The sequence below is a fragment of the Cebus imitator genome, unplaced genomic scaffold (assembly GCF_001604975.1).
Source record: "Cebus imitator isolate Cc_AM_T3 unplaced genomic scaffold, Cebus_imitator-1.0 Scaffold129, whole genome shotgun sequence".
In the NCBI taxonomy this organism is placed as follows: Eukaryota; Metazoa; Chordata; class Mammalia; order Primates; family Cebidae; genus Cebus; species Cebus imitator.
The window spans coordinates 5507865-5521301 of record NW_016107444.1 but is presented as its reverse complement, the minus strand read 5'-3'; the positions used below and the strand labels follow the sequence as shown (position 1 = coordinate 5521301).

General features: G+C 58.3%; 1 protein-coding gene across 3 annotated transcripts in view; it reads right to left on the bottom strand.

The window, feature by feature from the left end:
- Positions 1–29: 29 nt before the first annotated feature.
- VIPR1 (vasoactive intestinal peptide receptor 1) overlaps positions 30–13437 on the bottom strand; it is a 30800-nt gene continuing 17392 nt past the window's right edge. The window contains exons 4-13 of one of the 3 annotated variants that reach the window (XM_017540979.2): positions 9833–9939; positions 8519–8622; positions 7898–8030; positions 5529–5682; positions 4972–5032; positions 4645–4711; positions 4233–4324; positions 1428–1557; positions 1151–1192; positions 30–466 (exon numbers count right to left, since the gene is read on the bottom strand). In XM_017540979.2, coding sequence (XP_017396468.1) covers positions 275–466; positions 1151–1192; positions 1428–1557; positions 4233–4324; positions 4645–4711; positions 4972–5032; positions 5529–5682; positions 7898–8030; positions 8519–8622; positions 9833–9939 — 1082 coding nt within the window. In that variant the 3' untranslated portion in view covers positions 30–274. Of the gene's footprint in view, positions 467–1150; positions 1193–1427; positions 1558–4232; positions 4325–4644; positions 4712–4971; positions 5033–5528; positions 6092–7897; positions 8031–8518; positions 8623–9832; positions 9940–13437 lie in introns of those variants that run through there. The other 2 variants (XM_017540980.2, XM_037742915.1) reach the window with 2 other exon arrangements.

The window sequence follows — 13437 nt, the reverse complement described above, 5'->3', positions numbered from 1 at the left end:
GTGATTGGTGGAGGGCTTTGGAGGAGGAGTCGTGGCTGAGTCCCACCTGCAGCCCTCAGGGAGAGGAGCTCCCTGCTTCTCTTACTTGCTAGAAACCTCCAGGCAGGCACTAGGGCTGCGCTCTGTAGGGGCTGCGCTCTGTAGGAGCTCTGGAACAGAGACCAGAGGGCTGGGGGCAGCCTCCGAGCCCAGGGCTGGGGCTGGCCGCGCCCAGGTAGGCCTCTGTCCCCGGCGTCTGCCGGGGTGAGTGGGAGGGGCCCCGGGATCCTGGCGGTCAGACCAGGGAGACTTCGGCTTGGAAGCTGGAGGAGCGGCGGGCCCCGGGGCTGACGCGGGTCAGCATGGAGACCTGCGTGCTGCACGTGCCGCTGTTGCTGCCTCCTGATGGGGGCCGGTATTTGGGGTTCCAACCCAGGACGCCCTGCAGATGCCAGCGCCGCCACTTCCGCCTCAGCTCCGCCTGCACCTAGGAGAGGGTGAGGTGGTTGGGCCCACTGCTGTGGAGCCTCTTCCACTGTGGGTTGGGCTTCTCTCGACTTGGGTTCTGAACTAGCCAGCCTTATCTTCTTTAGGATATCAAAATGGGGAGACCCGATGCCGCCTTGGGTGGTGCAAACTTGGGACTGGGTTGAGGCCAGGTTCAAAAGGAGGCCTTGGAATGGTAGGAAGTGAGAGGCAGAGAGGATCCGAGAATGCAGTCCAGGGTGGGAGCAGGATGCTGCCTAGGGGCGACTGTACCCCAGTTCCTCCCATCCTGGCCCTCCAGCTCACTTGAATGGGTTTTTGTGCATTGTAACCAAAGCTTCACAGCAATTCAACCCTCACTGAGAGCCCCCCACTCACTGCACACAGCCACTTAGCTAGGTGTTCCCAAACTCGGCTGTGCACAGGAATCCCCCTGGGAGTTAGTAAAAACCTGTTTTTGTTTTTAATAATATTAAAATGCAGATTCCAAGCCAGCAGGCCTGGGGTGGTCACCGAGACGCGTGATTTAGCAAGGGCCTAGGTGACACCAGTGCTACTAGTCTGAGGACCATATTGGAGTAGCAAGGTTTAACCTGTCCTTGCTCTGCACATATCTCATCAGTTTTTCTGGACCCTGGTCCTGGGAGTTCCATCATCTGAGCTCCAAGGACTGGGAGGTGCTTACCTCACCATTGAGGAAGCAGTAGAGGATAGCCACCACGAAACCCTGGGAAGGAAGGGGACAGAAGAGGTGAGGTAGACAGACACCAGAAGCCCCCACCCTGCCCCACCCTGCCCCACCCTTGGCTCCAGCCCCTATGCTCCCCTGGTTAAGGAAAGTAGGTGCTTATCTAATACTTATTACAGTAAAAACATTGGAATCCAGTGGCAAGGGCCAAGACTCCAGGGTGAATTCCATTAAAAGCCAAAGAAGAATGCAGCCTTAAGTCAACAGTCCATACCTGGAAAGACCCCACGATGAGCTCAAAGACCATTTTCACCTCAGCCTTAAAATTGTCAGGAAAGAAGGCGAACATGATGTAGTGCACTCCGAACAGGGGGATCAGCAGGAGTGTGGACCTGGCCAGCCTCCTGGAGACAGGGGGGGCAGGCCGTGGGCATGTGTCCACATGTGGATATGGTGGCTGGAGACGGGGGGGGGCAGGCCGTGGGCATGTGTGTCCACACATGTGGCTATGGTGGGGCCTGGCATGGGGGAGCTGGAGGCACGGAAGATGGGGACAGTGACCAGGATGTGTGAAGATGGAGTATGGGTCCCCCTAAATACTATGTCCATGTCTGTTCCTGTTCCACAGCCGCGGTGCCTCTGCCCTCATGCCCCCAGCCTTCCTGGCCTGGAAGGAAGCCCCTCTCTTCTCACCCTTCTGGAGGAGAGAGGGTAAGAGGTAAGGGAGAGGCCAGTGGGAATGACGCATCAGGGACATGTGAGCTGAAATCCACTATGAGAGGCCAGTGGGAATGATGCAGCAGGGACATGTGAGCTGAAATCCACTATGGGGTGTTCTGTTGCCTGGGACCCCTGGCCTGGGAGGGGCTTACCTCACTATGGCCGTAGAGGATACTCTCAGCCATAAGGGCAGTGGAAAATCTCTCAGGCAACAGGAGCTCCTGGTTCCCTTTCTCCTGGCCTCAGCTTTTCCAATTCATATAACGTAGTAAGCGCAAGCTTGACATAGTCAGATCACAGAGCGGGCCCGCTATGAACGTGGAAGTGTTGTGGGTGGGATAAGGTGAAGTGTATCCACGAGAGACCAATTCCCTACCGGGAAGATGTACTAGGAAGCAAGTCTTTCTGACTGGGGTGCTGACCACACATGCCCAGGGCCACTTGGGAGGGTGATGGGGACCCAAGTTCATGCCTGATCACCAGGGACAACCCAGAATGAATCAGTATCACCCTCTGTCTTTGTTTTTTCTGCTGTGTCTGCTTTTCCAGGAGTTGCTGCCTTCTCTGGGATTGCATCCCTTCCTCCTCCCTCCCCACACCACTGCATACACCCCCAGCATGCTCTGAAGGACCGGCTCCTCCTTTACAGCTGTGTGTGCTGAGCAGGGTCAGCATTCATTCTAAATGTTTATCCCTCTCACAGAGCCCAGGGTGCTTTCTTCCTGGTTCAGGCTTCCCAGCCACCTGAACTCAGCTGGTCCAGGCAGTGTGAGCCCATTACTCCCTGGCTAGGCGAGGTGGGGTGTGGATAGAGAAGGTCTCTGACTCTGTCTATCCTGCCTTAGCAGTCGGTCCAAGAAAGCCTAGCCCAAGGCTTAAGGTCCCACAGCAAGCTGGGGGCAGAGGAGTTGGCCTTGGCCCTCCCACTCCTTCCCGGACCTGGTCCCCAGCTATGCCAAGATCCTGAGCACTGCCCACCCCTCTTCAGCTGCAAAACTGTGCGATGCACCAGAGGCTAACAGATGGAGGCTTTCTTTAAAGCGAAGCCTCCTGGGGAGGTGGAGAGTGGGAGCTGAGAGCCTCTCCTTGAGGAGCTCCATCTCTGACTGCCCCCACCCCTTCTGCCTGCTGACAACTGTTTCCTTTCTGTCTCACCCACACAGACCTGGCTCTGCCCATGGCCAGCTCTGTTTGCCTCAGATTCAAGCCCTTTGGAATCGTTGTAAGTTGGGAGAGATAAGGTCCCATCGGCAAAGGAGAGGATGAGGGGGTACAGGCCCGACGTGCTGCCCCTCGGCAGCCTGCAGACCCCCACAGGAGCCTTTCCTTCTCAGACAAGAAGGGAGCTCCGCCTACAAACCTGGCAAGAGAGAATGTGGTCACACCAGGAATGTGAGTCTTAGTCTCATCAGGGAGAATCACAGGATTCCAGAATAGAATCCTAAATCCAGTAGCATGTGACATTCTCGCCGGGAATCTTAGAACCATAGCACAGACTCTCCAAAGAAGCCAGGCCAAGAAGACCATTCTAGAATCCCAGGACCAGAAGGCCTTGCGGGGCGCCCCAGGTCTGTCTGTGGGCACAGCACCGATGCTCCATCTCCTGCTCCCTCCGTGAGCGTGCAGACCCCGCGTGCCTTCCCACAGCCTCCCTTTCCACGTTGCTCCTGTTTCTTTAGTCTGTCTTCGAGCCATGTTGCTCCCACAAAATTCTGCCTCTTCCTCCCAAGCACAGGGGACAGTCCTGACACCTTTCCAAGCCCTGGTCCACACCGTGCCCCCTTCTCCCTGCCCATGGTGACATGCTCCAAAACCCTCGAGGAGGAGGGCGGGTATGTCAGTTTCTTCTCTGTAAAATGAGGATAATTTTACAGGGGACTGTGTGGATGAAATGATATGATGCATGGAAATCCCTTAGCGTGTGCCTGGCATGTAAACCGCAGGTGTCATCATTATTACTAAGAAATACCAAGTGCTGAACATGCGTGTCTCATTGGCAGACTGGGCCCCCCGAGGGTATGCATCTGCTGTGTGCTTAGTGCCCCCTTTCCATGCCAGGGACATGGTATGAACAAGATGCAGGTCATCGGTGTCCTCTCCAGCTCCCTGGCTTGGAAGCAGATGCATCCCTGGGAAGGGTGCCAGATGAGTGTGGGCAGCAGAAGCATCCGTGGGGCTCTGAGCACAGCCTGGTGAGGGCGGGGCTGGGCAGGGGGCTGGTAGGCTGAGCCAGGCCATGGTGGAGGTGGGCACGAGCAACGTGGCTCTGTGGTGACTCTGGACGTTTGGGGTGGAAAGACTTCGAGGAGCTGTGGGATGGTTTAGGGCCTGGGGACAGAGGCACTGGGGCCACACTCACGAGTAGGGACTGCTGCCACTCTTCCTGATATCTGGGGGCCGCAGTTTCTGAAGCAGGATTCGGATGATGCAAATAAACAGAATGAAGTTCACCTAGTGGGTGGGGACCGAGGTCAGCAGCCAGAACGGGAAGGCTGGGGTGCGGCCTGCCCCTTCCCAGGGTCCTGCTGCCCTCTGGCTTTGGGCAGGTCACCCGGGAGCCCCACCTCCTTCACTTCCCTTAGGACAGTGCTCCATAACTGCCTACTCTCAAGGACCAGCTAGGGGGACCGGGGTGGGGTGACCCTGCACTGGGCATTGGGAAGCTGCGTTTCAGTTCTGACCTAGATACTAACTTCCCGTGTGACCTGGGGCTAAGCTGCCCGCCCTCAGGAGCTGTTTCCCCATCCCTGGGTGGCGAGAGGGTGCCTTACCAGGATGGAGGTGAGGATGGGGCCCTTTATGATCCACCACAGGGAGGAGTCGATGATGTCCCAGCACCTGAGCAGGGTGGGGAGGAGTGAGAGGGCCGTCCTCAGCCAGAGTCAGCAGCACCCTCCGCGGTTGTCCCCAGCTCTGACCCTGAGCCCTTCCACCCCCCGGCCCAGAGTCCGCTGCTCCCCAGGTCCTCCTTCCAGCCTCCCCTCTGGACCGAGTGCCGTGGTTTTTGTCCACTCAGCAAGGCCAGGTGGCATTATCATCCCACCCAGGGGACCTGCCCAGGTGACAGCAGCGGGGGAGTGGGGGGGGCGGCAGCTCACCCGTAATCCTCAAAATGGATCCTGACGATGGCCCACACCGTGGTGAACGTGCTGGGCACCCCTGTCAGGCCCGGGCAGAGGGCACAGGAGGCAGGGGTAGAGGGCATGAGGGAGATTTCGGAGAGAACCAGAGAGGGGGGGTGAGAGAAAAGGGTGGTTTTCAGGCTGCCGTCTTCGGTCGCACAGGCTGTTCACCGCGGGGCGTGAAGCTGTGTCCCTCAAGGGCTGTGTCTACTTAGGCAGACAGTCTGTTTCTAATCGTGACAGAGGCCCTTTGCAGATGAGCAGTGGCCCTGCGTATTTCAGGGGCTTAAGGGAGCAGGAAGGATGCTCACAGAATCTGTCCCACAGGTCAGCCCTGAGCAGCTGCGGGCTGAGGGGGCCTGTCCTGGGCTCCACATTTTGAGGACTTTCTCGACCCTTAGCTGACATCCTTGCAGGCAGGACCTGCAGCTAGAGAGACCTAGGACTGCAAGCTGGGTTGGCACCCTCCCCTTAGGCAGTTCTCCAGGCCTGGCCCTCTGTCCCCAGCCTGGAAGCCCTCCCTGGTACCATACCCCAGCCGATGAGTATGTACCCCCAGAAGTACTTCCGCTCGGAGAAGAAGGAGACGGCGAGCAGGGTGTACAGGTAGAGCCCCTCCACCAGCAGCCAGAAGAAGTTGGCCATGACACAGTATTGGAAGAAGACCATCGCTGCCTTACAGCCCACCTGCAGGGGGGAGACAAGCGTCCTTGACCGCCGTGCCCGTGTCTGGGGCAGAAGCACGGTCCAGTGCAGCCAGCTTCATCTCGGCCGCTCCTGCGTGAACCCCTTAAAAATGTGCCTGGTGGTTTTCCCATTTTCCCTAATTTGAGGTCATCTGATACTTTGGGATAACCTGATGACTTTAATTCTGCATCCATCAATTCATCGATTCATCTCCCATCTATGTATCTATCCATCAACTCATCCACCCACCCACCTACTAATGTACCATTTCTTCCCCCACTCACCCGCTAGACGTTCACTGTCAACTCACAGTGTTTCCATTTCATCCACATATCCATCAGCATCGACTCATCTTTACCTCTGTCAGTCTGTCCGCCCCCCACCCATCTCTCCATTCACCTACCAGACTGCTCACTTAGCCAGATGCCCATCCATCCATCTCTACACCCGCCCACCAACCGCCCAGCCGCCAACCCGCCCCACCCACCAACCGCCCAGCCGCCAACCCGCCCCACCCACCAACCACCCAGCCGCCTACCCGCCCCTCTGCCCACCATCCATCCAATCTTCCTCCTTTGCCCGTTTATCCTTCTGCCTACTCAGCCAGCCACCAACCTGCCCATCCACACCCCACTCCAGCCACTCATTCATCCAGTGCCAATTTGCACTGAAGGTAGCTGGAAGGTATGAGGGAGAATTCTTGCTTGAGTTTGCGAGAGCCCGCTGAGTGTGTGGGGCGGGCTGTGGACTATGGGGTGGGGCCCAGAGGGAAGTGTGGAGGGAGACTGGGACCCAGAAGAGGGTCGGAGAGGGGAAGTAGCAATGAAGAAGGGGAAGGGGGGCAGGTGGCCATTCCTCCTGGGTTCAGAGGACCTAGTGGAAGAAGGGATTCCTCAGGGAGACCCGGGAGTAGGGCAGTCACGGGCTCCGGGTGTCCCGCGACATGACTGAAAGGTGTTCTGGGCCTTTTGTCCCCTCCCAGAAAGTCCCTCTTTTCAGATCAAGCCTAGGTGTCTGTGAGCCAGGTTCAATGCCACCCTCCTCCCGGAAACTCTGGCTTCTACCTCCCCTGCACCCACAGTACCGGCTCCCACGCTTCCTTCCTGTACCGTTGGCTCGAGACATCCTCAGCAAGAGGCTCCCCTCCCTGCCCCCACCTCCTCCCTTGGTTGGGAGGTCCTTCCTCAGGTCTTGCCCAGTCTCTCCAGTGACAGGAGTTCTTGCCTCCCCTTTTGGAGGATCAGTTCTTTATCAGGACCAGTTATCTGCTTCCTCCTTGTCTTAGAAAAGCTTCACAGTAATGAGTCGGGAACCAGTCTGCACAATTATCCCTAGCACGTGCACAGGAGGCAACATGTTCCTCCACAGGCCTGTGGCTCCCACTGCTCGTGTCTGACAGCCTCCCAGCTCCTGGGCAGAGCCTCTGGGAATGGCCAAGGCTGGTCCCCTGAGTTTTCTCTCCCCTTTGTTGAAGTGCCTGAGATTCCAGCATGATTATTTCAGTCTTTGGGGAGAAGGTACTGCTGACCCCTGATATAACGCATTGCCTCTGGGGTCGCGCATGAACCAGTGAGTCACCGAGGACAAGGAATGAGTGGGGCTGTCTGTCAAAGCTTGGGGCACTCAGGGAGGGTCCCTCAGAATCCCTTGGGGATGGCCCCCTTGGTGACTGGCAATGCATTCCTTAGATTCTCCCTTTACTTCCCTTCCCTAGGAAAGCCCAGGACCAGCCTGACGGCAGGATCTGAACACAAGAGGAGGACCCCGTATGTTTGGGCGCACTCCAGACGGTGCAGGGAGGGGCAGGAAAAGCGGCATGGTGCGCAGAGCCCTGGCTATGCAGCTGGCAGAGGGCAGGGTGGGAAGGAATCTTGGAAGTCCTGGCACAGATGGGGAAGCTGAGGCAGTAAGTTCCTCACGGCCACACAGGAAGTTAGCAACACAGGTGGGACAGGGGCTCTGGGCTGTGGCCATGAAGTGTCTCATTTCCCATCTGCTTTTCTCACTGGCGGGGGCAGGTCTGTGAGCTCCCAGATGGCTCAGCAACATCTCCTGTTGCCGGAGGGGAGTGTGATTTGAGCAGCTGCCAGGTGGGGTTGGGCCATCCTTGGGGTGGGGGGGAAGAGGGACGGGGGACAGGGAGAAGCAGGGGGAGAAGAAGAGATGACGGTGGCTAAGGATAAGGGCGAGGCTGAGGGAGGGGCCGGGTCCTCACCGAGCCCTCGGAGCACTGGTCCGACTCGCCGCTCTCGAAGAGGGCCAAGTCCTTGATGAAGACGGCGGCGGCCCTCAGGATGAAGGAGACGAACAGGTGCGTGTGGATGTAGTTCCTCGTGCAGTGGAGCTTCCTGCGTGGGGTGGGCAGATCCGGGAGGCCAAAGCGGCCTTGGGCCCCACCCCAGCCCACACCGTCCTCTGCTCTGAGCAAGGCTTGGGTAGCAGAGCGTGTGTCCCCAGGGGGCAGGCCCTGCCTCGAAGGGGGTCCCATCCTGAACTATGAGTCCCGCCCCCCTAGTGCTCCATCCTCCTGTGCAGCTGGGCCCCCAAGTGTCAGCCCCCGCGCGGCCCCAGAAGCCTCATTCCTGCATGCAGGACACACCCTCTGCTGCCCTGTCCCCAGCCGCAGGGCCATCCTGGGGAGACTGGGCTGGAGCACATGGAGCGGCCTGGCCGCCTGCCTTCTCCAGGGGAGGCTGGCCTGGCAGGAGCTGGGGTCTGTGAGCTGCCGGGGGCGACAGTGGAGCGGTCGGGGCATGCCTGGGCCAGGCTGGGCTCCAGGGTGGGAGGGACACTTGCGGGGTCTGCTGTGAGGCCTGTCACTTGGGCTGGGCCTCACCTGAACAGGTTCAGGATCGCCGTGGCAACCAGCAGGGTGGCGAGGGACAGGCTATAGCCCACGGTGTACCCGGTCTTCACGGAAGCGAAGAACATGGTCTGCTGCTGCTGGAGGACGGGGGGCTCACCTCGGGGGGCTGGCAGGGCTGGGGTGCCCCACACACTCCGCCTGCCCCTCCCTGCCCCAGCAAATGGGGCTGAGGCCTGGGGCTCCTGAGAGCAGCTGAGCAGAGCTCCTCAATGCCCTGACCCTAATGCCCTGGTTTCCACAGACTGTGTCTGAGGGGGGGGGGTGGGGGTTGAATGTACTGTCTCTCCTTGTGTCTTCACAAGGGACGAGTTGGTGAGGGAGAGAATGAAGACCCAACTCTGGACTGGGCACCCTGGGGGCCGGGTCTGCTTGCCCTTCAACCCCCCTCAAGACCCTGTCTGTACAGGAGAGGCATGCGGACGTCAGAGGAGACCTGCTGAGCTCTCAGGAGCTGGGGTTGGTGGGATGAGGGCAGCCTGGCCTTTCTTGGGGAGGAGGGCAAAGCTGGGCCTGAGGGTTTCTTGCTTGGTCCCCTCTCCCGACCCCTCCCCGTGGACACAGGCGAAGCGCAGAGTGACAATCACGAGATGAGCCGCTCCTTGCTCTCCACCCCCCACGCCCTGCCCGAGGAGAGGCAAGTGGTTATGGGGGACCAGGGTCCACAGCTCCGGTGGGCTCCAAAGGCCTCCGAGGAAACTGCTGCCCTCTTGGGGGGTGGGTGGAGTGAAAGCCCCATCTGAGGGCGCCTGAGGGTGGGCAGATGTCATCACAGGCAGACACACACCATGCATTTGCACCCTAAAGCAGTGAGGGTCTCCTAGCTGAGGACTCCAGCCTCCCCATCAGTGTCCTCACCAGGCTCCCCAGTCCTTACAGAGACCATGACTGGCTATTTGGTAGCTGGGGCTGGTTCCTTCTGGGACCTGCATCACCTCGCTTTCACCTCTGGATGGGATGGGGTGCTGGTGTCTGCCTGCCCTGCCAACTCCCGGGTTGGCTCCCGTGAGTCAGGCTCCCGTGAGGCAGTGGGGTGGCCCAGCCTGGGGGTGCTGCCTCAGCTTGCGCTGATCTGGGGACCCCTCCTGTGGGAGGGCCTCCTCCCATACCTTGTCGAGGGGAGCCGAGGGGTGGGCCCCCAGAAAGGCAGGCGGAGGAGGCTACAGGAGGGCAGACTCCAGAGTCCTGCTCTCACAGACAGCAGCCGCACCCCTTGGTGGGAGAGGTCAAAGTCGCCTAGGTGGGCCCTGGCGCTCCGCAGGTGGGGTGGGGTGCACTGAGGCCCACCTCATCCAAACTCGCCGCCTTGTCATCCAAACCACAGGCGACGGGGTAGGGGCCGGGCTCCAGCTGTGTCCAGCCTTCCTCGGTGCAGTGGCGGCTCACGTTGCGGCCTGGGGGAGGGCAGGGGCAAGGACAGAGGCTGAGGCCAGGAGCAGGGCAGGGCCCTGGAGTCGGCCGTGGGGACCTGGCTGTCTCTGTGCTTGGAACAGGGCAGAGAATTCAGCCCTACTCCCACCAACCCTGGTGCTGTCTGGCTCCAGCTGCCCTGACCCAGACACCCAGGGCACCGTGGGGGCACCTGGGGCAGGGAAACGCCTCTTCAGGGCTCCTGCACGGATGACAGAATCCCAGCAGACATGAACCTGACCCCATGTACAATGCACACTCTGATCCTTGTCACAGACCCGCCTGGATCCTCGTTACAGAATGCTTCCTGACCCTTGTCACAAGGTCATGGCTGGGGGAGGGGGCCAGGTCTGCCCAGTCCTCCTTAGCCTGCCTGGGCCTGTGGGGCTGGGTTTCTTCTCATACCTGGTAGGGCTCAGATGTGCTGCTGAAGGGGGAGCAAGGCTGAGCAACATCTGTTGCAGAGGGGAGTGTGATTTGAGGTGCTGCCAGGTGGGGTTGTGTGGGGTTGAGCCATCCTTGGATTGAGGGGTGGGTGGCAGGGAAGAGGGAGGAGGGAGAAGGGAGTGAGGAGGGATGGGGGTTGGGGAACACCTGATAAGTGTGCAGATCCTAAATCCTCACGAATAGAGAAGCAGGGGGTTCCTGGCAGGGGAATCTGTGCGGACAAAGCCATGTGAGGGGGAATCAGGCAGCACAGCAAGGCAGGACCTTGGGGCTGGAACGAGCAGAGGCGGAGGCTCTAGGGCAGCTGCCTGTCCACTGTCCTTGGAGGCTCCGAGCTGCAGCAAGGCACAGGCCCGCTAAGGGGATGTGAGGTGAGAGGTGCCACGGAGGCTCCCCACTCTACAGCCCTGGGGAGGTGTCCTCTCCCCTGAGAGGGGACGGTGGGCTGAACAGAAAGTTGATGAGCGGGAGAAGAATCTTGCTTCCCCATCTCAGTACCCGTTCATCACTGCCACCGTTACCACCATCGCCACCATGTCAGGCTCATCACCAGGACGGGTTTTGAGCACTTTGCAAATGCAGGGCTGGTTAGAGCACTTTCGACACATCGTGTTTAATTTCCTCAACCATCCAGTGAGGAGGGTAACCCCATTTCACAGTTCAGAAGTGGAGGCACCAAGAGGTTGGTCACTCGCCCAGGGCCATACAGAGAGGGCAGGATGCTGCTGGTCGGGTCTCCAGAGTCCTGCCAGGTAAGCTTGGTTCTCACCTGCATGGAGGTGACCTGAGACCTTATTTCGGTGGCCAGATGCCGAGCAGCAGGAGGGTCAGTCTGTCCTGTGAGTTCAGGAAGTGTCACCAGACACGTGTGTTTATTTCCAAACTTTGCCATGTGCCCAGCATATACCAGGTGATTCGATATTCACCATTTCTGTAAATCCTCCCGGCAACCCTTAGAAAGAGGTCTTGTCACCCAGTTTCATGGATGAAGAATGGAGGGACGGCTTGGGGGATGGGACAGCCAGGAAAGAGCAGCCGTGGGCTGGGTCCCTTTGCATCACATGGCCCAGGGAGGGCAGGAAGGATGTGGCTGAGGAGGGGCATTGCACTGGGCGTTTCTTGCCTCAGCATCCCCTTTTCTGCCCAGGGCTCCCAACCTCACTGCTGCGAGAGGTTGCCAGGACAGTAGAGAAGCCTTCAGCTGCCGCTGTGTGCCCTGCTCAGCTTCCCATCATTGCAGCCAGAGGTAGGCCTGGCCCAGAGCCGTCAGCCCAGCCCTCATCAAAGGGCAGGTCCTTCCTCAGCCCCAGTTGCAGGGAGCTAACTGCAGGCCCCGAGGTCCTGGCTCCCACCCACAATCTGTTTCTTTTGAAGACTTGCCCCTACCAGGCTTGGGCAGGTAGAAAAGAGGGTTACGGGCTGGGTGCGGTGGCTCACGCCTGTAATCCCAGCACTTTGGGGGGCTGAGGTGGGCAGATCATGAAGTTAGGAGTTCAAGACCAGCCTGGCCAACATGGTGATACCCTGTCTCTACTAAAAATGTAACAATTAGCCGGGTGTGATGCCACACGCCTGTAATCCCATGTGGGAAGTAGAAAAGTTCCTTTTAAAAGTTTCCTTTCTTGTTAAAGAATAAGTGTGCTAATAACTTTGTTAAGCCCTATCCTATGTAGCTGTTGGACATGCCATGCTTACAGGCATGTAGTACATTCTATGTCCTTGTACTTTAACCAAGATATCTGTGCTGGACGTGCTCACAGGCATGTCCCAGCTCTCCATGGCTTTTACCTGTTTAGAAAAGTTTTAAGTTGTCAGCCAATCGGGTTTTAGTTTAGATTGTGAGGTCTGGCTCCAGCCAATGGAGATCAGACACAGCAGTAAGGACGACCCCAAATGTGCAAGGGGTAAATTTTGGTGCTTTCCTTTGTTCATTGTACTCTCATGGCACGATGGCTAGCGAGGATGCCCTTCCTGCAGTCCAGGAAGTAAAAATTGTGTTGCTGAAAAATCCTTTGTCTCAGTGATAATTTATCTTTGAGGCACCAACCACCTATTTCCAACATCCCAGCTACTCGGGAGGCTGAGGCAGGAGAATTGTTTGGACCCAGGAGGTGGAGGTTGCAGTGAGCTGAGATCGTACCATTGCTCTCCAGCCTGGGTGACAGACCAAGACTCCGTCTCAGAAAAAAAAAAAAAAGAGAGTTAAGGCCAAAGTCACCCAGCCTTGAAACTAGGACACTGAAGCTTTGGGCTTTGTACTCACTAGAGGGACCAGTGACACAGCAAGCTTCTGGTATCATGAATTATGCCAGCAAGCCTGGGTGACTCTGGCACTTACACAGCGGCTTCACGTGTGTGTGTGTGTGTGTGTGTGTGTGTGTGTGCGCGTGTGTGTGGAGTGTTAGGGTAAACATTAATGTGTTGAGGCTAGAATAGACTCAGAAGTTTTTATTATCCCACCAAAAAATGGGGATCCCAAGGCTAAGAGAGGTTAAGTGACTTGCCCATGGTCACACAGCAAGGGAGCAGCAAGACTGGGATACAGATTCCAGATCTTTCTGGGCTCCCAGCAGTGGTCAAAGGGGCACCCTGTTTCTGGAGCCCTGGCTGCTATGGATGGTGAGGGAGAGGAGGGATGGGAGAATGGTCATCTTTGGGGCTAGGTGGCCTCTTTGAAGAGCTCTGGCACTGTGGTCAAGACTTCAGAGCAAGCTGCTCTCAAGGAAATCAAAAAGGCAGCCCCCACGGGACCCCAAGAAGCAGCCAAGAGTCTCCCTGCAGTCTGGGCCTGGAAGCCAGCAGGCCCCGTATCCGCAGAGGGGGTCATGAAGGGCCGGAGGGAGGGAGCAAGAGGCTTTAACCCCGTGCTGGGAGGAATACCCCACGGCCTCCCAGTCTCTTCCCACCTACCATGTCTCACAAAACAGTCATGGCCCAGAGCCCTCCACTCAGTACCCGTAGCCAGGAACTGGGGAGTAGCCCTCTCCCTGCTCTCTCTCCATCAGTCACCAGTCCTGTCCCTGCCGCTCCTTCCC